The sequence below is a fragment of the Podarcis erhardii genome (genome assembly GCF_964252035.2).
Source record: "Podarcis erhardii genome assembly, chromosome: 11".
NCBI lineage: Eukaryota > Metazoa > Chordata > Lepidosauria > Squamata > Lacertidae > Podarcis > Podarcis erhardii.
In genome coordinates, this window is record NC_138501.1 from 18956374 (window position 1) to 18981002 (window position 24629).

The 24629-nt window shown below is 42.5% G+C and overlaps 1 protein-coding gene across 3 annotated transcripts in view; it reads left to right on the plus strand.

Annotated features, from left to right (window-relative positions):
• PGGT1B (protein geranylgeranyltransferase type I subunit beta) overlaps positions 1-17738 on the plus strand; it is a 31880-nt gene extending 14142 nt beyond the window's left edge. The window contains exons 4-10 of one of the 3 annotated variants that reach the window (XM_081880547.1): positions 1717-1868; positions 3435-3567; positions 9759-9804; positions 10507-10691; positions 10942-11050; positions 12846-12905; positions 17074-17209. In XM_081880547.1, coding sequence (XP_081736673.1) covers positions 1717-1868; positions 3435-3567; positions 9759-9804; positions 10507-10691; positions 10942-11050; positions 12846-12871 — 651 coding nt within the window. In that variant the 3' untranslated portion in view covers positions 12872-12905; positions 17074-17209. Of the gene's footprint in view, positions 1-1716; positions 1869-3434; positions 3568-9758; positions 9805-10506; positions 10692-10941; positions 11051-12845; positions 12906-13461; positions 13616-17073 lie in introns of those variants that run through there. The other 2 variants (XM_081880548.1, XM_081880546.1) reach the window with 2 other exon arrangements.
• Positions 17739-24629: the final 6891 nt, after the last annotated feature.

The following is a 24629-nucleotide window of genomic DNA, read 5'->3' on the forward strand; positions in this document are numbered from 1 at the left end:
AGCAAATCCTCAGATTACTGCAGCATTGCCTGAACACACATTTGAATGTTGTATTCCAAATGAGGATATTCTTCATAGGAAACCTTCATTTTTATAACGTGGTTGTCTCATGTAGTTTGTGGCAGGCGTGAGAAGTGGGGTCCTTGAAGTATGAACAGCCTGAGGATTGAAAGTGGGTTAGAAAGGGAACACAAATCAAATACACGGAATGCAAGTTCAGAGGAGTCAAATAAGTCTGCAGTGTCAGTGTGCTGGCAGGCTGGCTGCATGGACAGAAATTCCATTCCTAACATTTCTGTCTTGCTGTTATCAGGACAGCATCAGTGTGGTTCTTGTGAGGAAGACACAAAAATAGATGCCCTTAAGATAGACTTAGCATGATGGGCAGGCAAACCAACACGTGTGGGCTTTTCTTTACAGTTGTGAGAGGTGTGAAGTCCTTCTTTAAAAATGACAAGACTTTCTAAATGCTGCATAACACATCAGACTTACATCATATCCATATTTCCATAAGTTTTCATGGAAATGAGGGAGAATGCACATCTAGAATGTAAGCCACCTGGGCTTGAGGGGCCTCTTTTTAAAATAGGGTTGCCATATTTGGAAGAGCAAAAAAGAGGATACTATGATGGCCTTACAAGCCAATAAATGCAATTTGTCTCAAAATTTACCTCCTGAAAAAGAGAACATGTCCTGGAAAAAGAGGACACATGGCAACCCTGAAATTCCCATAAATTGTGTGATTATTTTTTAGGTTGTCACTATTTATATGGTGTGATCATATTTCTAAATTTATTGAAAGTGATATTAGATGTGTGGTGATAACTCATTGTATCCTTTTACATGGTGCCAGAATTTTGTAACCTGGAATCTCTAATGTAAATCCCAGAAAATACTGAAAGGTATTGTGAAGTCCTTTCTGCAGGACCAGCTTGTTAAAATATTTTATTTATTTCTCAAGCTGTTTGTCTTTCTAGACTGAACGTTTCAGGAATATTTGCAAAGGAAAGTCTAGTTTGGTCATCTATCCTAGTACAGTAGTTGAGATCTGCCATACAGGACTAAACTGGCACACTGGAAGCCGCCATCAGTTCGTAGAAATCTGTGCAAAATTCTTCTGGTGCTGGAAATGTACCCTGGTCTTAAAATAACTGTCACACTTCCTGCTATTTGCATAGCTGCTGCTATGTGTGGGTCATGCAGAGGTGGGCATTTATATATAGCCATTCAGGCAATTCTCCTGATGTTTCTCCTACCCAGTGTTAGAAACTGAGATATGAAAGCGAGGAGTTAAATGGCACCTTAAACCTAGGTTATGGACGCAGCAACAGAATGTCCAGGTGCGCTTTTTTTAAATAACAGGAATACAAAGCTAAAAATGATTTTTCACATGGGCTAGTCCTTCCCCTGCCAACCTCCCCTCTAATATTCTTAAGAGGGTCTTCTTCAGAGAATAGCTAGAAGTGGGGAGGCAGAAAAAGGTCCTCCTTTCCTTCCACTCTGCAGTTTAAATCTGAATTTTAGGATCAGTACTGCACCCTGAGCTCAGAAACTGTTTGTGCTAATGGAGTTCTAGGCAAAATGTGCCTAGAACAATGCTCCTGCCCAAAGAAACTTCAGGAAAACAATCTCTGTTTTCTGCTAAAACAAATGCTTATTTTGTCATCCGTTGAGAACTATAAACTCTAATAATAACTGCATTTTCTTGTGTTTCAGGGTCCCGGTATTGCTCATCCCTATGATAGCGGGCACATAGCAATGACTTACACTGGCCTTTCCTGCTTAGTTATTCTTGGCGATGACTTGAGCCGAGTAAATAAAGAAGCCTGCTTGGCAGGACTAAGAGCTCTCCAGCTGGACGACGGGAGGTACAGTGAATTCTGTGTTGCCAGGTGTTAAATATTTTTAGAAAGGGAAAACTGGATCCAAATACATAATGCACAGTACAGTAAAGGAGGAACTGGCGAGACTGAATCCAGCGTGAGGAAAGTGAGGGCTTGAGCACAGTAAGCAAGAGGAAGCTTACATACTTTGAGGTCTCTTCTTGCCAGGGAAAGCAAACTGAGACTAGGGTATTCTAGCAAGCAGAGATGTCCCCTTCTTCATTTCACATAGCACAGATAGGAAGCCTGCATTCTTGCATTTAATGGTGTTCTTTCACTGGGGGTTTCAGAGCCTAGTCTTTAAACGCCAGTAACTTGTTGTCTGTTCCCTATATTGCCGGCAACTGGTCAAAGGGCTCTAGGCTACCAAAAACAGCATTTAGAGAAGTCAGGAAGTCAAGAGACTTTTGCAGATTTAGGTAGGGAAGAGTACTGTGCCATATAGTTTGCTGAATGTCCTCAGTTCTCCTATCACAGCAACTCATTAAAGGTGTACTGTATATACTCGAGTATAAGCCGACCCGAATATAAGCCGAGGCACCTAATTTTACCACAGAATAGCAAAGGCAGAGGAGGAGGAAGGAGCAGCCTGAAAGGACCCTCACTCGAGTATAAGCTGAGGGGGGCTTTTTCAGCATTAAAAAATGTGCTGAAAAAAATGGCTTATACTCGAGTATATATGGTAATTCCTGCTGATCTCCAGAACCTCTTAATAGACCCTCATGGACGCTCAAATGCTTTTACTGCTGTTCCAGTCTGGTCTAGAGCCCTTTTCCTTGTTCCAGTGTACCCACAGACATGACTTTGATCTCTTTGGCTTGCCTTTCAAACTGAGCATTCCTCCCTCCATTGCTGAGACTGGCTCCTTTCATAGACTGCAGACTTTATATAGATGGAAAAAGTGACTCCTGAATCTTGGGTATGGCTGCAACCAAAGCAGCAAAACAACCATAATTTGATCTTGCTTGTTTTAATACTTCTCCATTTAGTAGCTCAGCAATATGCTAGTTTCCATAACTTCTAGAAAGCAGATGCCACCTGGTTGTCTTAATATTTGTGGGGAGGGGGTGTAGAAATCACGAGCTTTCATGAAAAGCTGGAATTACAAATGCAGAATTCCTGCTGATTATGCCAAACCCTGCCTCTATCTGTCACCATTTTGTGACTGGCGGACCTCCATAATTTTCAACAACCTTGGGGGAAGAAAGTTTTATAACCCTTGCTCTAGGAAGCAGAAGGCCTTGCTAATGGGACATGGCACAGAATAATTCAGTTTAGTCCCTGCTACTCAGGTGAGTGGTGGGTATGCTGGCTGGTCAAAATGGTACTTTCACTAGCTAGTGTGTGTATGCTGGCTTTGTAGTAAATGACTGAAAGAGGTCTTGTAATCACTTGACAGGGTTCTGCTTTCAGCAGGTAATTAGATCATTTTCCCATAGAAACTGACAGTTTGAAGTAAATTATCTTTTGTTCTAAAACCCCCCAAACAAACCCAGATTGAGATTCAGTTGAACAGAGTAGTAACTGTTGCATAACTTCTATATGTTTTAGTTTTTGTGCAGTCCTGGAAGGAAGTGAAAATGACATGAGATTTGTGTACTGTGCTGCTTGTATATGCTACATGCTTAACAACTGGTCAGGGATGGATACAAAGAAAGCCATTGACTATATCAGGAGGAGCATGGTGAGTTTTGCAAATCAAATTTTTCAACTTCCTCTATTCAGAGAATCTTTTCTTAACATTTCATATGCATACATTTTGTATCCCTGTGTTGATTGAGGAACTAAAGCAATAAAGCAGCTTTTTTGCCACTTTTCCTGCATCCAAACATATTTAATGCAGAATATTATATCATTAATGCATAGATTTGCCTTTGTAATGAGCAGCGTGAGAGAGACAACATTAGGATATGCTTAATGATTTAGGACACAAAGGACTTCTAAAACATGAATTTTTATGATGCTACAGTGATATACGCTACTTAGTTTTTCTTCTTACTAGAAATAATGATGGATTTCATGATTGCTAAATAGCCTCCACTTTGATATAAATTGTTGCCTATTCTGATTGTGTACAAGAAATATTAAGTATTCTGTGCATTCATTCATTGATAGTATTAGACTGCAATCCTTTGTGAACTTAGCTGTGAGTAAGTCTGAACTTAGTGGGACTTATTCCTAAATATGCTTGCATACGATTGCACTGTAAGGCTCCAACATTACAATCTTGTGTATGTTTACTTAGAAATATGGTACATAGCCATAGGATTTGAACATTCAAAATTCTTATATTGCTGCTTTTTATGATGTTATTGGGACACGGGTGGTGCTGTGGGTTAAACCACAGAGCCTAGGACTTGCTGATCGGAAGGTCGGTGGTTCGCATCTCCGCGACAGGGTGAGCTCCCGTTGTTCAGTCCCTGCTCCTGCCAACCTAGCAGTTCGAAAGCACGTCAAAGTGCAAGTAGATAAATAGGTACCGCTCTGGCGGGAAGGTAAATGCCGTTTCCGTGCACTGCTCTGGTTCGCCAGAAGCAGCTTAGTCATGCTGGCCACATGACCCGGAAACTGTATGCCGGCTCCCTCGGCCAATAAAGCGAGATGAGCACCGCAACCCCAGAGTCGGCCACGACTGGACCTAATGGTTAGGGGTCTCTTTACCCTTTACCTTTATGATGTTATTGGCATATAGACCTTTCAAAAACTGAAGAGCTACCAGTTCATATTTTACGTTAACGTTTTCCATACTAGTGTGATTGCAACGCTGGAATCCTGCCCTGTAGCATGGTGAAAATATAATTGCTGTGGCTAGTTGGGCACAGCTTTACTTAAGGTATAAATCTAGTTTAAGTTCAAATAATTTAAATGTTGCCTTTTGTAAGTATAGAAATACAGGATTGTGTTGTGAACAGCATGAGCTATTGCCTATTATCTGTCAGAGTACATGGGTTACAGATTAACAACCCAGGCCCTGAGTTTCCTGTTCTCTTTTAGCTGATACTATAAATGAGTTAAACTTGCACTACAAGTTTGGAATCTGCACCAGCAGACCATCATTAGCATGGCAGACTGACACTTCCTAGGCACTGTCTCTATGGGCTTCTCCTAGAGATGCGCAGTAACCAATAGGCTGCAGTTTTGCCACCACTTATTTCATAAAAAGAGAATCCGCACTGCACCATCAATCCTGCACAATGCCAAGAATCTGGCATGCTGTATTTTTAGTCTTGATCTGATGTGCAGAAAGCCAGTAGCTCTTGCATAGTTAACACTTGTAGTGAGACACTAGACTTCAAGTACACTTGATTATACACTTGAATGCTCAAGTATGCTCCAGAATACTGCTCTTGAAAAGCACGTCAAACAGATAGTCCTTCTATGTTTTCCCTCTTTAGTTCAAATTCTGCCAAAGCCGTAAGCAGTCAGCTCTCAACTGCTGTACAGGAATGAATGTGTAGATTGCCATTAGGTAAGCTGTGTCCTGGGAGGCGATTGTGGTAAAGTTGACTTTTAAAAGCTGAAACTTGAAGAATGCATCCTGAGCTGCTTGAAAGGTCAAAAATACTATTGGTAGAATAAGCAAAACAGTGAATGCTATATTTCTGAGAGAGGCATATAAAGGGGAGGGTGATTACAAATGTGCTATGTGCAGTGGCGAAGCTGCATGCTCCAGCACCGGGGACGGAGAGCAGGCAGGGGCGTGGCATGTGTCTCAGGGGCGTGGCACGCCGCCCAGCGTGGTGGGGTGTGTGTGGTGCGTGTCTGGGGGGTGGCCGCGATGGTACCCCCCTTCCCGGGGGCAGTGCGCTCCCCCCTCCCCCTGTTCCTCCACCAGTGGCTATGTGAATTTTTTCATAGAGCATAGCAGAATTTTTTTGTGTACAAGCAGAACTAGGCATTTGGCAGCAAATGTAGGAATTTGGGGCCCTACCTTTGCTTGTGACATATAAAGCAAAGGCAGTGAGGCTTTTGCAGAGAGCCTGCTGCTTTTCCTCTGCAACCTGCTCTCTGCAGTCCCCAGTTGTTGTTGTTGTTGCTGCTGCTGCTGCTGCTGCTGCTGTATTCTACCAGTTGATGCCAAGAAACATCAAACTGGGAGACATTTACTGCACAGCAATATCAGACTTACTCCATCCCTATTTCTCACCTGGGACAAAAATTCACTCCTTCTGTTCACCACCAAGAAAAGGGCATGGGGCTCCCACATGTAGTTCCTAGGAAATGGGGGGGGGATCATTTGGAGAGTTTTATAAAAGTAATTAAGAAAGGTTAAGCACTCCAGAAAATGCCTCATCCCTACTTTGCATGCAAACACTTTGTCCTACCCTACCCTGTAGTGTTCCATTTCTTTTCCAGCTTAATAGGTTGGAGAATAGAGGTGAATGCTCTGATTATCAAAGTCTGCCCCTTTTTAGATTTCTGTTATACTAGCATTCTCTGAAGACGGTGATGACTTTTGCTTTGCGGTCAGTTAAGAGCAGTGTGAATATACCACATTTTCCTGTGTATAAGACAATGTTTTTTGCTATTATTTTTTTTTAGTAAAAAATTGGGGGCCGTCTTATACATGGATGGTAGTCTAAACCACTGGGCATCTTGGGCTTGCCAGTCGGAATATCTGCAGTTCGGATTCCCACGACAGGATGTCCCACACTCCTGTCCCAGCTCTGTCCCAGCTCCTGTCAACCTAGCAGTTTGAAAGCACACCAGTGCAAGTAGATAAGTAGGTACCGCTGTGGTGGGAAGGTAAATGGTGTTTCCATGCGCTCTGGTTTCTGTCACGGTGTTCTATTGCGCCAGTAGCAGTTTAGTCATGCTGGCTACGTGACGCAGAAATCTGTCTGTGGAGAAACGCCAGCTCTCACAGCCTGAAAGCAAGATGAGCGCCGCAACCCCATAGTCACCTTTGACTGGACTTAACCATCCAGGGGTCCTTTACCTTTACCTTTCCATCTGCTTGTAAGTTACAGTGTCATTCGTGGTTTTGGCAACCCTAATTTAAAATATTGATATCTTAAGTTTGCGTTTAAAAAAATAGGTGTCATATACATAGAAAAATATGGTATTTGTTATCTTTGTGCTTGAGATCTCTCAAAATTCCCAGCACCAGAATACATTAGTGGAGTTTCTTCATAGCAGACATGAGTCTCCTAGAAGCAAAAGTATTATATTTAGGAATTAACAAGCACAATTATTCTTAAGCTAGATTAATCTAGGACAGTGCTTTTTCTTCTTCTAGAAAAATAGGTGCTGGTACTCACCATGAAGTTGTAACAGTATGTGTGTTGCACTTTTTCACAACAACAAAAGAGTTGCTGGTACTGCGTACTCTTGAGTACCCAACTGGTCTAGAATATTTTTGCAGCACTAATATTCAAAATAGCAACTTACCTTGCAACCTGAATTTTTCTCAGAAAGGGTAATATGGAGAATGGAAAATGGAAATACAGGTGAAACTCGGAAAATTAGAATATCGTGGAAAAGTTCATTTATTTCAGTAATTCAGCTTAAAAGGTGAAACTCATATATAAAAGGTGAATATATGAGATAGGCTCCCCAAATCAACACAGACTGTGGAAACTTCACACTGGACTTCAAGCATCTGGCATTGTGTGCCTCCCCGTTCTTCCTCCAGACTCTGGGTCCTTGGTTTCCAAATAAGATGCAAAAGCTGCTCTCATCAGAAAAGAGATTTGGGGAGCCATGTCATCAGCTGGTGTTGGTCCACTGTGCTTCATTAAGTCCAGGGTCAACACAGCCGTCTACCAGGAGATTCTGGAGCACTTCATGCTTCCTTCCACAGACAAGCTTTATAGGGATGCTGACTTCATTTTCCAGCAGGACTTTGGCACCTGCCACACTGCCAAAAGTACCAAAACCTAGTTCAGTGCCCATGGGATTACTGTGCTTGATTGGCCAGCAAACTCGCCTAACCTGAACCCCATAGAGAATCTATGGGGCATTGCCAAGAGACAGATGAGAGACATGAAACCGAGCAATGCAGAAGAGCTAAAGGCTGCTATTGAAGCATCCTGGTCTTCCATAACACCTCAGCAGTGCCACAGGCTGATAGCATCCATGCCACACCGCACTGAGGCAGTAATTGATGCAAAAGGGGCCCAAACCAAGTACTGAGTACATATGCATGCTTCTACTTCTCAGAGGTCCAATATTGCTCTATTTGCAGTCCTTGTTTTGCTGATTTCATTTAATATTCTAATTTTCTGAGATTGTTAATTTGGGGTTTTCATCAGCTGTACGCCATGATCATCACAGTTATAACAAATAAAGGCTTGACATATCTTGCTTTGCATGTCATGAGTCTATCTCATATATTAGTTTCACCTTTTAAGTTGAATTACTGAAATAAATGAACTTTTCCATGATATTCTAATTTTCCGGGTTTCACCTGTATTTCTTTTCAACACCGTATCTACGTTTCTGAGGTGCCCATGTATTTCATTGTAGTGAACTGTTGGTTTATGTACAGTTCTGGCTTGTACTGATAATGTCCCCTTTATCACAGGCAAAACAGATGCCATTGTTAGAAGGGTGCTATTATTCAAAGATGTAGTTTTTCTTTCAACATCTCCTATGTTGTCGTTTGCAAGAAAATAAGGCTCGTTCAAGCTTATATGTTTTTATCATTGCAGTGCAAATTTGAATGCTGCTGAATATAATTTGGTTAGGTAGCAACACCTTTGGCAAGTCAAATATTATTTCAAGTCAGTATTTCCATAGACTTAGATTCTTTTTGTATTTCTGTACCACAGCCCATGCCATTCTAAGGGCCCCTTGACCCTCATGTATTCTGTTTTTTTCCTTGGATTTACTGGTTTGTTTAGTATTGGGATACATAAGCTTTAGCACTGTCAAAGTTGGCTCAGTGAACACTTCGGTACCAAAGGTAATGTGCAGTAAGAAATATTACAGAAAAATCCAATGACCAGGAACTGTTTTGAAAACAACTTTCTAGTCTGCTCTAGAATTGCCCAGCGTCCTAAAGGGCTGTGCTTTAGTTTTGCATAGCTATAGTTTGAGCATAGAGTAAACTTCTCTACACATTCAGTAATAAAATTAGGAATCTGTAATTAGGCTAAAAATATATATTCTGTGCAAACAGCAAAGGCTGCTGTTTGTTTGGCTTTTCACATTTCCTGTCTTGTGTCAGTCAAACATATGAGTGCAATAATTATTGGAAGGGCGGAGGATTGCAGTTCCTCCTTTAAAAGGGCAAAGTTCCCAGTTATCTTACAAGCAAGATGACAACAGTCAGTCTCAGCATCCAGATAAACCTTAGGTCAGTGTTCTGTGTTTTTTTAAGTATCACGAGTTTGGTGCTGGAGTAAACTAGGTCCTCTACCTACCTTCAAGCTAATTATTTTATACTTGGTGTGATGTTTCATTCTCATTGTTTATGACACACCTGATTATCTGGGCATCCGGTGTCTACAAGTAGCAGATTATTTTGAGTCAGCTGATTAGTTTTTAGGAAAGGGTGGACCTTGTTTGCTGCCTTCATTCTTCCCCCAACCCTGACCCACAGGTAGCAGTCACAACTGCTTGTCAGTGAATTTATTGTCTTTTCATAATGGCATTATCTGGGCTCCTGTATAGAGTGGAAGAACACCACCACCACCTATTATTATTATTATTATTATTATTATTATTATTATTATTATTATTATTGAATTTAAGCACTGTCTAGCTGTATACATTTGGTTATAACTTTGAAGTTAGTCCAGTGTCTTTGAAAAGTCATCTCCTAGGCTGTTGGAGACTAGAAACAACAAGGCCATGTAGTTTTACTAAAATGAAGTGTACATTCAAAGGTTTGCATGAATGCTTACATTTGCTTGCCTTTTGCCTTTTCAGTCTTATGACAATGGGCTTGCCCAAGGAGCCGGACTTGAATCTCATGGTAAGGGTATTTGTTTTCTTAAGGATCACTTTAATACAGTGGTAATGAGATAGAACACTTCTGCAAGGAAAAACTGCATGCACTGAAAAATTTATTTTTGAGCTTGGCTTCATTGCAGGTTATTGACAAAATTTGGATATCATGAATCTTGTGCTGAGAGTCCTTGTGAAAGTGATAAATAAGCAATAAGGTCATTACTTCAACAAGGAGGTCTCAACACAAGATTCACGATATCCAATTTTTGTCAGTATCTCTCAATGAAACCAAGCGCAAAAAGGAAGCTTCTTGGCATGTGCATTTCTCTTTGCAGAAGTTTTTCAGTGAGCCCAGACTTGGGGGGGAAATGTGCGTTTGTGGGAGCCTATGATAGCATAGTCTAATCCCTTAATTATTGTGTTACATCTGCGCCTGGCCTAAAACTACAGGTAAAGTAACACACATGCATACTGTCGTATAAGTGGGATGACAATTGGTTAACAAAACAGTAACATGGTTGAGTGGCTTACCAGTCGTTTTGCTTAAAAATTGTTTGTCCAGCTCTACATGTGCTTAACTCAGTGCCTCCTCTCTCTGCTAGGGTGAATGACAGTGCATCACTTAAAATTGTCTTTTAGATACAGTAGTTTATGTAAACTGAGCTTCCTCAGTAGCTCCATGGAAGACTGAAAACTATGTTTGGGAAACTCTTGTCTGGTTTTTCAGGTGGCTCTACTTTTTGTGGTATTGCATCCCTATGCCTAATGGGTAAACTTGAAGAGGTATTCTCTGAGAAACAGCTGGACAGGATAAGGAGATGGTGCATTATGCGGCAACAGAATGGTTATCATGGCCGACCTAACAAGCCTGTGGATACCTGCTACTCATTTTGGGTTGGAGCAACGCTTAAGGTAACTTGAAAGTTGAAGCAAGACACTGTCATTCATAATCTGCCTTCTGACTATTTAACTTCTGCATTAATAAGTTAATTTAGGTTGACCTTTAATATCAAAGGTGCTATTTTATGTCCTATAGTAAATTCTAGAAATTCATTTTTCTTCTTAAAAAGTAAGAGTATACAAACTTTACAGTTCTCTATTTGTACTTCTGGTGCATGCTAAAACCGATAATGTGTGTTAACACGACAAACCTTTCTTTCAGCTTCTGAAAATATTTCAGTATACAAACTATGAAAAGAACAGGAATTACATTTTATCAACCCAAGATCGCCTTGTTGGTGGATTTGCTAAATGGCCAGATAGTCATCCAGGTAAATGAACTTTTTTTGCCCACCTCCATGAGAGGGCGAGGGGGAAGGAGAGGGGGCAGGAAGAGAAACCATAGCCAAATACTTATAACATGAAAATGAAACATTAATACTTTTGGTATGGTATAAGAGAGTAGTGACATTGAACACTAACAGGCTCTTACTATAAGAACTTCTTAAGCCATGATTTTGGCTTTACAGATTGTGCTAGCTGGTGTTTTGGTTACATAACCAGCAGTAGATTGGTTGAAAACAATATTGTGCGCTACATCCGTAGCAAAAAAGTAGATGAGAACAAAAGGTGAAGGAAATTGGAAGTAGATATTAGTGTTTGCATAGTGGCGCTGAAGTAGCACATTAAGAAAAGGAGTATGGTGTCTGCATTTGCATAATTGTCCTAAGGAATGAATCTCTTTCCTATCCATTTTTGTTGTTGTGACAATGTTCCCATTTAGTTACACAACCCATTAGCATAACATCTGTTTTGGAACCATTATTGAAGATAGATATTGATGAGGGGAAATCTCTTTCCACAGAGGGAATATATACCGCTTATCTCGCCTTGAAAGTGTTAACAAATGTGTACCAAAGTTTGATCCTCTATATATTGTATACCTGCACTTCTCAAAAACCTTTGAGAAAATACCTTGCCAAAGTCTCCTAAGTAAACTTACCAGTCATAGGAACTAACCAGAGAAGTTGTGTTGTTGGGTGGCATGTAAGTATTGTAAATAAATACTAATACTCTTCCTGTTACAGGTTGGTAATGGGTTGTAAAACAGGAACAAGGTAGAGGTAAACGGACATTTGTTACAATAAAGGGATGTAAGTCATGCAGCCACACAAGGCTCTGTATGGAGAATGGAGCTGTACAACTTACTCCTGGATGACCAAGTTTGAAGATGGCTTCACATAATTCAGGATGATAAAAAATCTAAGCTGATACTGAAGAGCCCCATAAGGTGTCTCCAAACTGTGTGAAAAGCCAGTAAAATAGCAAGCGAGGTTCAGTTTTAGAAAATGTAAAATGACGCAAAATGCGGCAAAAAATCCTAATCAGATATGCATGGGGGTCTGAACTGCTGTGACTAATGAGGAAAACCTTGGGGTCACTCAAATGTCAAACTGGTGGCAGCAGAGAAAAAAATTAAATCATTCTCAGTGTTGTTAGGTCTGTGACCACAACATGGCTTTTATAGTATGGCTGAATTTGGAATGATGTGTACGGTTGTAAATTAAAAAATATTGCCAGGGGCCAGAAGACTCTGCAGATTGCTAGAGGCCATTCTCCTTGAATGACAGCTTCTCTGTCTGTGAGTTCTTCATTTACACCAGAGCTGGGCAAGCCATGGGCTGCATCCCCCAAAGCCCTCTAGACCTTTCTACTGTTGGAGAGAGAGAGATAGAATTGACAGGCAGGCATTCGTGTGTAGAATGTAGAGCAGCACTTTGGAACTCCACTCTCAACCCATCTTCTGTGTGCCGTTGAAATATGAAGGGTGCACATCAGCAATTGAAGCTTTTGTGTGCTAGACTACAAATGGAGGGTCCTATATAGTTGGAACTTGTAGCATGTGCTGTTTGGTATGGGGATGGGGCCAGGAGGTTATGCCCTTGCTTCCACATGCAGCTGTAGGCAGTTCATGATAGTCTGCCCAGAGCTTTGGCAACCTTGCAAGAAAACTTCTTTTAGGGCTTATTTTGAGCTGGGGCTTAATGTATTTTCAATGCTAGAACTCAGCCGTGGAACCTGTGAAGTATGGTATTAATGCCTCTGTGTTGGTATCTCCTGCTTTAGAAGGACATTCTGACAGTCCCAGCTAGCATCTTTTCCAGACGTCTGCTATTCTACAGGAAGGTAGGATAGAATCTCTCACTTGTAGCTAGCAATAAGCTGATTTAACTAGTTCGTTTTTAGACCTAGAGCAATGGAATAGCTTGCTGAAGTTCTCTGTTTGAGCTAGGGCTTCCTGCTGTCATGCTTTGAACCAGAGCTTTCTGTACTATGTGCCATGCACTTACAGAGAATGGCTGAAGAGGTTGGGCTTCTGGATCAGAGGGCCTAATTTTCAGCAGTTTCAAGCCTCTGCCATTCCTTAAACAGCTGAAGGTTCTGATAGCTTCTAAAATTGTCTTGCTGAGTTGAATGAGGGGCATTAAAACTGCTTTTATCCATAGAAGTAGTTGGAAATTGTGCTCAGAATGCTGGTTTAACTAAGCATCATCATTTAACAGCTTGAGACTTGTGGGAGAGAAGGAAGGAACCACCACAATTAAGGACTAACCAGGTATTGAAGCTTTGTAAGTCTTAAGGTCTAAACAGCATAAGCAGTAAAAAATGAGGGTTTTGGTCTAGAAAGATACAGATCAAAGCACAAATTCTCCTGCTTCCATTTCTATTCTCTTGCCTCTAGGTTGACACCCTTGTTCCTTTCTGTAAGGTAGGGTAGGGAACCTCAGGCCTTGAGAACAAGTTCAGCCTTCCAGGCCTCTCTGTCCAGGCTCTGCCACTTCCTAAGCCACACCCTTCGCTGTCCCATGTCCTCGAGTGTTTTTGACCGGCTGGAATGTTTCCTTGAATTGTGGTGATGTCTCTTGCTTACCTGAATGGAGAGAGAGACAGGTAGAAACATTTGATTTTCATGTGGCTGGAATGTACTTTACTATCAAAGAATAAAAATCTGTTGCCCCCAACCAGCTTTTGCCCTTGTGGTCCTTGTGAGGTTGTTCATGATGGGATGTGGCCTTTGGGCTGAAAATTTTATACACACACACACACACACACACACACACACACACAGCCTTGATATAAAGAAAATGCTTGAGCATTTTTAGAAAAGAAAAAAACCAGGATAGCTTTTTCTGTCTTATTAATACTTCTCTTGAAGTGTTTCCAGACATGGGATATGACCCAGCATCCTTAGGAAAATGTCTGACATCTAGAAGTTATCCAGATTCAGAGGTGGTCTTTCATGAGCAGGAAGGAACTTCTGCTTTTAGAAGCCATCCCCCCATGCCTCATCATACTGCGGGGGCTACAGTGTAGTGGCGGAACCAGGAATGCCTAGTTGCAGGAGTATATTTTGTTTCTCCAGATCCAACACACTGTCTCACTTGGTTGACCAGCTGCACTTTTTTAGTATTACAGTGGTGCCTCGCAAGACGAAAAGAATCCGTTCCGTGAGGCTCTTCGTCTAGCGGTTTCTTCGTCTTGCGAAGCAAGCCCATCGATAGCTTAGTGGATTAGCGCTATTAGCGGTTTAGCGGCTTTTAGCGGATCAGCTGATAAGCGGCTTATCAGCGGATCAGCTGATAAGCAGCTTAGGGCTTAGGAAAAGGGGGGAAAGGGGGGGAAAACCCCCGCAGGAACTCGCAAGACATTTTCGTCTTGCGAAGCAAGCCCATAGGGAAATTGGTTTTGCGAAGCGCCTCCAAAATGGAAAACCCTTTCGTCTAGCGGGTTTTCCGTCTTGCGAGGCGTTTGTCTTGCGGGGCACCACTGTATTTGGTTGTTGGCATCAGCTCTTCAGGTGTGGTTCTGAGCAAGCATACAAATTCAATTTTGTAAAGTTTTGGGTGGAATGCTGTGTAACGCTAAGGAAGTCTTTACATTTGCAACATGTTTCTCCAACCCCCCCCCCCCACTGTGTATTCCCTAATTCTGTTTTGTAGGTTCCCTCGGTCTTTGGGGGGGAGGGTGTGCGGTGGGGCAAGCATAAATTAATGTGCTAATGGAATGAGTGCATTGGATACCACCATTTAAATGATCCTTTCCATTCACCAAATATGCAACAATTAAAAAAGCAGCAACCACCTTTGTTACCTGTGTTGTGGAAGGAGCGGGGGAAGGGATTTTCACTTTGATGGACAGATCTAGTTGTTAATCACAGTGAATTATTTCCTTGGAGCTTCAATTCACAATGATTTGGAAGAGAGAGGTTTCTTCACACTGGTGGTCATTCTCTGAATTTTGGCTCTCAGGTCAGGGCGTTAATGATGAAGTTAGACTATTTGAGTGGCTTCCTTATTTTCTGATTTTTTCCTAACAAAGAATCAAACAACATAATACAATCTCCCTCTCTTCTTTTTCATGGACGGTACTTCCAGGAATGAAGGCAGATGGTGAAAAAATGCAGACTTTTCTGGGTGGGTTAAGCAAGGCACAATACTGTAGGACAGTGGTTCCCAAACCTTTCTCCTCATGGATCGCTTGAAATTGCTGAGGGTCTTGGCAAATTACTTGTTTTTCCACCTGTTGTAGCAACTGACATGCACTGTGCTAGGTTTTGGGTTGAATTTTTATAGACGTGCTGTGGACCACTTTTTTATTTTTTAAGATTCTGCAATATAGTCAGGGTATGTGTGTAGAGCTTCAGATTTAACAGATAAAGTTTAGGCTGTAATAATGAATAGAACTGGAACAACACAGCGGCTCCAAAACAGACTGAGCTGAGCTGCCTTTTGGAATTGCCATATATCTCTTTGAAGACTTGTGATGACTTTAGTCTTTTGACTGTATGACCTGGTATGTGGGGTGTTGTTGGGAACTTTAAAGCAAATTATTAGGCACCTGTCCTGTAGTTTGGGACCCTCTAGGTGTTCTATAGGGCCGGGCTACACCTGGTTTTCAACATCACAATATATCACCATCTAAACGTTGTGATAAACTGATACATTACAATGTCTGGAATAAGGATAGAGCTATGTAGAGGCATTGGCTGGCTTCACATTTTTTTCCACATTGTGATTTTTGCAGGACACACACACACACACACACCAACCATAATTTGCAGTATAGTGCCAGGTCAAAAATTATGAATCTGATATCACGATATGGACTTCAAATTGGTTTTGGACGATATGTAGGGTTGTCATATTTCCAAAAGTAAAAACCAGGATACCCCCAAAGTAGTTGAGCTTTTTAAAGGAAGCCCCCAGAATTGTTGAGCTGTTTACAAAAATGCCAAAAAAAGCGATTTTTTGATTGACTTGCCTTTGGAAATTCCCCCCAGACATCAATTCCGCCTTTGAAATCCCAGTAGTGTCTGGGATAATCCAGACATATGGCAGCCCTACGATATATAAATATATTGCCCAGCACTAGTCTTCTGCTATTTATAGTATAAAATTTGTCTCTTAAAAAATTAAGATTGAACTCTTCACCAGGCTTTTTCTCATTTCTGGAATATTGTATGGATTCTGACAAAGATTAATATAAAAGCAGGTGTAATGTGATGTGCATGACTACATGACTGTATTTTGTCCCAGGAGGCAGAGTAAGGTCACGACCTTCAGTGGCATCCCTGTTGAACAGTGGTTCCCGACTGGTGGGCTGTGGACCCCCCTGGGTATCCCACCCAGGGGGTTCATGGCACCATTCACATAACAAAAAATACCATAGAAATAACATTTTTTTTCAAAAGGAAGGGGTCCATGGGTTGGCTTTTGAAAAACGGGGGGTTAATAGCACTTAGCTAACTGGGATCCAGTGCTGTTGAATATATCTGTTAAGTAATGCAAACTTTTAATAATGACAAGCATGTATTGCTTCGGGGGGTGGGGGGTGGATCAGTGCTACTTTAGTAGAATCACATGCGCTTGTGCAGCTTGGAATTCCTTGGTACTTGGCATCAGGGGTGCCAACTTGCATAAAATATTGGGGTGGGGAGGTAAGCCCTGCCCCACATAATCAGTCACATGACGTAGCGCACGCACACCATTTTAATGGCAATACCCATCAACTTTAGGAGGGCCTGGCTCCCTCAAACATTTTATTGGGGGGGGGGCACGCGAAGGGACCTTGGCTGAGTTGGCACCTATGCTTGGCATACATGGTCCCTTTCTCTCCCCTTTCACCCCAATTTTCTGTCTCCCATAAGTTACTACAGACAGTTTTCAGACAGCAAGAAGGAATATTGTGTGTTGATGCTATGTTTACTACTGGCATGCAGTGAGATACGTTTTTCTTGAGAAAATGGCAACTGTCTGCTGCAGAATAATGCACATCCTCTGATGTCTCCTCCCAGATGCTCTGCATGCCTACTTTGGGATCTGTGGCCTGTCGCTAATGGAGGAGTCGGGCATTCGCAAGGTTCACCCCGCCCTGAATGTAAGCACACGAACCTCGGAGCGCCTGCTGCACCTTCATCAGATCTGGGCAACCAAGGACTCTAAACAGTGTTCAGATACTGTGCACGATGCCACATGACTGATTTCAGACTCCAGTTGAGCTTGGTAGCATAATTGTAGCCCAAGGTGAAAAGCCATGTATAACCAATGTGCTCTTTTTAAGTGCTGGAATCATACAATCAAGTTCATGTCACTGGCATCATTCAGACAGCAAATGGCCTTCAGCCAGTAATTCTGGATTGGAATTTTAAAAAATTGCTTGCCCCTACAGATGCTGTCTTGGTTTTAATGAATCCCTTCAAAGCAATGTTGTTCTATTATATTACTTTAAACAGTGCAATGGCAAAGTGTAATGATAATAAAAAGGATATAAAAATGTATTTAAGTATTTTCATACTTAATCCCTTGAATTTACTGAAATTTATTTGATACATTCTTCATATAAAATCTTATAAATTAAGTGTTGATTACTAAAAAAAAGGTGTCCTTTTAAGGTAGATGGCAATTCTATAATCTTTGTAAAAAAAATAAAAATAAAAACTATTTTATTCATTATAATGGACCCAATATGTTTGCATTATTTTTTAGACACCTTGGCTGCTGCTAGTTGGAATATTTTGAGATAGCATTTGGAGTACCACAGTTTTAACTGAACTTTAATGCTATTTTAAGATGTATCATGCTAACTGAAAAGAAATAACTAAAAGAAAAAAGTATTGCAGCTGATGTGATTTGCTACAAAAAATTGGACAAAAGTAGTCCAGTCTTTCCTGCATTCTGTGATCTTATTTATCCCACACAATCTAATACTTTACTGAAATGAGTGTAGACAGCAGTCTTAACTGCCCTTTGTTTTTGTTTCTGTCACTTCATTTTGGGGCTTTTTTCTGCTTCTTCCTGTATTATTAGGGGAGTTGTCCCACTGTTTCTGTGTGCACATTCAATACCTTATTTTATTTGCCCTTTTTTAAAGCAAAGGAGCCATATTTCATTTCCTCATTTTGAAAATTGCACCACATTTATTTGGGGTTCTCTAAGCCTTCTTGGAGGGACGCGGGTGGCGCTGTGGTCTAAACCACTGAGCCTAAGGCTTGCCAATCAGAGGGTCAGCAGTTCGAATCTCCATGACAGGGTGAGCTCCGGTTGCTTGGTCCCTGCTCCTGCCAACCTAGCAGTTTGAAAGTACATCAAAGTGCAAGTAGATAAATAGGTACCACTCTGGCGGGGAAGGTAAACGTCATTTCCGTGCGCTGCTCTGGTTCGCCAGAAGCAGCTTAAGTCATGCTGGCCACATGACCCGGAAGCTGTACGCCGTCTCCCTCAGCCAATAAAGTGAGATGAGCACTGCAACCCCAGAGTCGTCTGCGACTGGACCTAACGGTCAGGGGTCCCTTTACCCTTTACCTTTAAGCCTTCTTGGAGCTGATTCCTGCCTTCATAAACCATGGTATACAGAGTCAGGAATGAGGGTTGGGCCAAGCACACTTTTTCCACCCCTTCATTCCCTTTATTTTTGGAGTTTCTTAACTGGCTTTAAGCCAGCATTCCCTGATTTGAACTAACTGGGAATTGTGGCTTAATACAAACTTGAATCTTTGTGCTCAAGCCATTGTGGAACAGGAATGGGTAAAGCTGGCTATTGTGATGTTCAGAAGGGCTTTTTAAAAAAGCAGACAAGCAAAAAGGCTTGATATCCCCATGCTAAACTAAAACTTGAGTGTTTTTTTTAGAGTGTCTTCACTAGAAAAAGAACAATTGTTGGGTGCAAAGGTGGTTCAGATTCTGTTAATATAATACTATGCAAGTCTGAGTTCTGATAAGCTGCAATTTAAACAACAACCTACCGTATTTTTCGTCCTATAGGGCGCACCGGCCCATGGGACGCACCTCGTTTTTTTGGGGTGGGGAATGAATTAAAAAAAATTATTCCCCCCCCCCAGCCGTGGCTGCAGCCCCAAGCCTTGCACACACCTGCCCAAAGCACGGGGCACCCTCCGGAGGGTTCCGCATGCTTCGGGCTGCAGGCTGCTGCCCCAAGCCTCGCGCGCCCGGTGGGACCTCCCGCCGGGCGCGCAAGGCTTGCAGACACTCGCCCAAAGCACGGGGAGCCCTCCGGAGGGCTCCCCGTGCTTCGGGCAACAGGCTGCCACCCCAAGCCTTGCACGCTCGGCGGGAGCTCCTGCCGGGCACGCAAGGCTTGCGGACACTCGCGGGGCTGCAGGCTGCTGCCAGCAAGCCTTGTGAGCCCGCGGGAACTCCCGCAGGGCTTGCAAGGCTTGCGGATAGCTTCCTGAAGCCTGGAGAGGGAGAGGGGTCGGTGCGCACCGATGCCTCTCGCTCTCCAGGCTTCAGCGAAAGCCTGCATTCGCCCCATAGGATGCACACACATTTCCCCTTCATTTTTGAAGGGGAAAAAGTGCGTCCTATGGGGCGAAAAATACGGTACCTTAAGCCTTCCAAAGGGGCACCAGGGATATACTTAACCTTTTATTTGCTTGTGTCTCTTTTTGCACCCAGTTCATTATATTCTCAAACTGATGAATCTGCAAAATGCGGATTCTGGGATTTGTTATTTCTTAGGTATCTTTGAAAAGACCATTTGAAGTTTGAGATATGGAAATCCGAAACATTAAACCAATAAGGTAATTTTATTTTAAATCCCTTATTTTTAAATTGGCAGGTTTTTTAAAGCAGAGTTTGGATGGCCACCTGTCAGGGATTCTTTAGCTGAGATTCCTGCATTGCAAGGGGTTGGACTAGATGACCCTTGTAATAAAAATTGTAAGGTCTCGTATATATAATAAATGTTCATAAATGTACCAAGCAAACACATACATAAATATATAAACCACATTCTGAAGCAGCACAGGAAGACAGTCCTGAAACCATTTTGACTCCCAAACTGACCAAATGTTTCTCTGCAAGGAGGGAGGGAGGGAGGGAACCTTCCCATTGTCTCGGGAATTAAGTGATTACCATCTCAAAGGAATGGCCAGACTACCAGAAAAGGCAATCAGGTAAGGCAATCAGGTAACTTGCAGGAGATAAGCAACGCACTCAGATTTCTGTTGTAGACTGCCTTTTCTGTGATGTAGGTATGATGTATCTGGGGGGTGGTCTTGGGCTACACCCCTTCTGTGATGTATGTATGATGTTTCTGGGGGTGGTCTTGGACTCCAGGGCGGGCAGTTTAAAATGTCTATATAAGGGCAGGCACACCTTTGTTCTGGGTGGTCCTCCTCTCTCTTGCATGTGAGGGGAAGCACCCTGTTGCAACAGCTTTAATAAAGATCAGGCTTACTAGCTGCTTTGATTCTCAATATTCTCTGGTTGGCCTCTGTTATTTTCTCCTACAAAGGACTCTATAAGGGCTCTTGTGTACCCCATAAGGGAATAAGAGCAGATTTTGTTTACAACACCCTTGGGGTCCCTACTGTACAATTTTATGTTTCTAACAGATGACCCTTAACTAAACAAGCATATATAAACAAGAAATAATGCAGTGGTACTTTGCACTAAAATTGAATTCCTCTTTACCTAAAGTCAACATTTTTCTTTTTATTAAAAAATAAAATTTGAGATTGTACTTTCTTAAAAATATTGCTGTTCTAAATATATATTCCTCACAAGTGTCAGAGCTCATTTAAGGCAACTAATAATTTGTAAGGCTCTGCTAACACTACTTCTGCTGTTCAAACTTGAGAAAGGTGGGGACGCAATTATTAAATTAGCAGAATGCAGCTAAGCACTGAAAGTTTAACGAATGTTAACTTGATTCCTGATCTCTATGTAATCCTCCTACAGTTTAGCTACAAACATCCAAAGTATATTGCCTTTGGTGCAGCCCATCTTAATAGGCCCTAAAATAAACACAGCTACTAAGAAGAAAGGCTTTAGTAGGAGACAGATTTTAGATATGGCCTGGAGTATTTGTTGTTGTATCTGTGAGATTAGTATCGCTGTGTGGCTCACAGTACCCTAAAATACAACACAGGGATTCTTTCTAATTTTAAATACATGAGCAGCTTAATAAAACTGGAACTTCCGTTCCACCCCAGTTACCAGTTAATTATTGTTTTCTTATTTGTGTGTATGCAGGGCTTCTTTTTCAGCTGGAACTCACTGGAACCCAATTCCAGCATCTCTCAGGTGGGTGCAATTGCCATTCTAAGAAAACAAGGGAGGCGTTCATGGTGAGTTCCGGCACCTCTTTTCCCAGAAAAATAGCACTGTGTATGTAACATGAAACTAAAATGTAGCTTGGTCTTTCTATTTTTCTCTCAGGGCTCTGGGGATTTCCTCTTTTTTTGCATTGCAAAGCAAGCAAGAATTACACCAGCAGTTCGGACCAAATTCAGACGTGCTCTAAAACAGAACATGGTGCCCTATGTTGTAGACTACAAGTCTAACCCCTGACCGTTGGCCACGTTAGCTAGGGCTGATGGGAGCTGTAGTTCAAAACATCAAGAGAGTACCAGGTTGGGGGACCCTTGCAAAGCTTTGGAATTGGATCCAGTCTAAGTTACAGTTTCCCATCAAAAGGAAAGGGACTTAACTAAGGTTTCAAATTGATCTCAATGGGACCCAAGTACCGTATTTTTCGCTCCATAAGACACACGTAATTTTTAGAGGGGGAATGCAAGGAAAAAAATATTCTTTAAAGGGAGCACTGAGCAGAGCCTGTATGCATCCCAGGCTCTGCTCAGCGCTCCCTTTCATGAGCCGCTTGGAGCGTGTGAAAAGCCCCCAAGAGCCTCACACACGCTCCACGCACTCTTTAAAGGGAGCGCTGAGCAGAGCCTCCCGTCTGCATTCACTCCATAAGAAGCACACGCATTTCCCCTTACTTTTTAGGAGGGGAAAATAGCGTCTTATAGAGCGAAAAATACGGTATAACCAGCTTTTAGGCTGTAATCCTAACCCCACTTACCTGGGAGTAAGCCCCATTGAATTACGTTGAGTAGACATGGTTAGGATTACACTGCCAAGTGTGCCTCCTATCCTTAGACTCTAAACATAATCTCCGAAAATCTTGTGTGAAATGACATTAATCCATGGTGGTATGCCCAGGCTTTTGAGCTACACTGTGGATTCAGATGTTTCAAGTAGTCTTGGAGCCGTTTGTACAAGATGGGTGGAACTCTAGTCTGGCTACTTCTAAATATAAGTGCCTGGGATTAGGACGTCCCATTGCCTATTCCTCCACAGCTTTTGCGTGTGTATATTGCATGCCCCTCCTCCACGTACCAGCAATTTCGTTTTCAATAGTCGTATTTCTGCAGTCTAAAAATAGTAGGTTTTACAATTGCACATAAACTTCACTTTTGCTGTGTTGCCTCTGACGTTTGGTGGCGCTTTGGAATCTTGGTTCATGAAATGTGGGGCCCCTCGCATGTTGATCTCAAGCAGCACATGCAGACGCTGGAATGCCGTTGGGAGATCAAGAGTTCCCACAGTTTTCCTTCTAAAAAAGGCAACCGAGTTCTGCTGCAGCTGTTGATCTGATACCAAGTCTGCATTGGGCTCTTTTTATTTGCTTCCCCCTTTCTTTCCTCCTTGCCCTCTCAGCAGCTGCAACGGTTTCTGAAGCAAACAGGCAGTGGAGAAGCTCCCCACCCCCCATATTAATTCTCTCTCTCTTGCTCACACACAACAGAGGAATGAGGGACTGTGTGGCATGATGAGTGAACAGCTTCAGAGACGCTATGAATGCTTCACCAACATGCGTAAACCGTCGCCCTTTTCGATGCTTGTCTAAGTTTGCTTTTAAATACCATCACATCTAAAACATTTAAAAGTGTGTAGCATAGTTAATTTTTAAAAGTGTTTTAACAGTGGTGTGCCTTGTAAGTAGCTTTGTCTGCATCTGCAAACATTGCCACCATTTCTCAACAGAAGAGCTAGTGCAGTGCCTAGCGTTTGATTTGGGTTAAAAACAACCTGGGTTCAAATGTCTGTGCAGCTGTGAAACTCTCTAAGTAACAGGCTGCAAGGCGCTGCTTTGACTACCTTACTATTGAATTGCTGGGAGGAAAGGTAAAGGTAAAGGGACCCCTGACCATTAGGTCTAGTCGTGACCGACTCTGGGGTTGCGGCGCTCATCTCGCTTTATTGGCCAAGGGAGCCGGCATACAGCTTCCGGGTCATGTGGCCAGCATAACTAAGCCGCTTCTGGCCAACCAGAGAGCGCACGGAAATGCCGTTTACCTTCCCGCCAGAGTGGTACCTATTTATCTACTTGCACTTCGTGCTATCAAACTGCTAGGTTGGCAGGAGCAGGGACCGAGCAAGGGGAGCTCACCCTGTTGCGGGGATTCAAACCGCTGACCATCTGATTGGCAAGTCCTAGGCTCTGTGGTTTAACCTACAGCGCCACCCGCATCCCGCTGGGAGGAAAAGTGAGCTGCAAATAATGTAAGTTAAGAGGTTCCTTCAGATGCCTAATGCAGCTGCTGGGAGAAGTTCTGTGCATGGAATTCTCTCTCAAAAGTGTCTTCTGAAAATGAGGCTCTTCACATTTCGAATCATAGAATTGTAGAGTTGGAAGGGACCCTGAGAGCCATCTAGTCCAGTGTGTCCCAATCTTGGGTCTCCAGCTGTTTTCAGACTACAATTCCCATCATCCCTGACCACTTGTCTTGCTAGCTAGCTAGGGAGGATGGGAGTTGTAGTCCGAAAACAGATGGAGACTCAAACATTGGTTTAGTTCAATCCCCTGCTATGCAGAAATCTGGCATCCCTAACAGATGGTTATCTGACCTCCTCTTAAAAACTTCCAATGAAGGGGGAGCCCACCACCACCTTCCAGGGAAGTCCATTCCACTGTCTGACAGCTCTTACTGTCAAAAAGTTATTCCTGATGTTTAGTCGGAATCTTCTAAATTGAATCCATTGGTTCATGTCCCAACCTGCACAGCAGCAGAAATCAAGCTTGCCCCATCTTCCATGTGACAGCCATCATATTCTGGATAAAACAGGGAGGAATTCGAAAGTCTGGATAAAGCTGTGGGAGCCACTGCTCTGATCCGTGTTTCGCAACCAAGAAATTGCACTGTTTTTTAACAGACTTGGCTACTTCACCTAACCAATCTGCATGTTGTGGGTGTGGGTGTTTGGTGCACCCATTGCTACTGGATTAAGTATATGCTTGAGAGAACTGTGGTTGCCCCATCTGCCCAGCTCACAATGCAACCCACATTCATTAAATGAAATAATCCTATGTGGTTATTAGCCTTCAAGCACCTACCAATATGCAAATGTCTTAAATTGCTTGTGAAAGACATCAAAGCTATAGCTGTAGGGGAATTTTCAGTGCTCCCTGTGCTCAGAAACATTTGCTCAAGATGCCCTTTGTTCCCAGGGTAATGTAGACACTGTGATGCCCTAAGAAGTAGGAGAGGAGATTTTTATGGTAGGTAGAACGGGGGGGGGGGGGGACACACATACCTGCTGC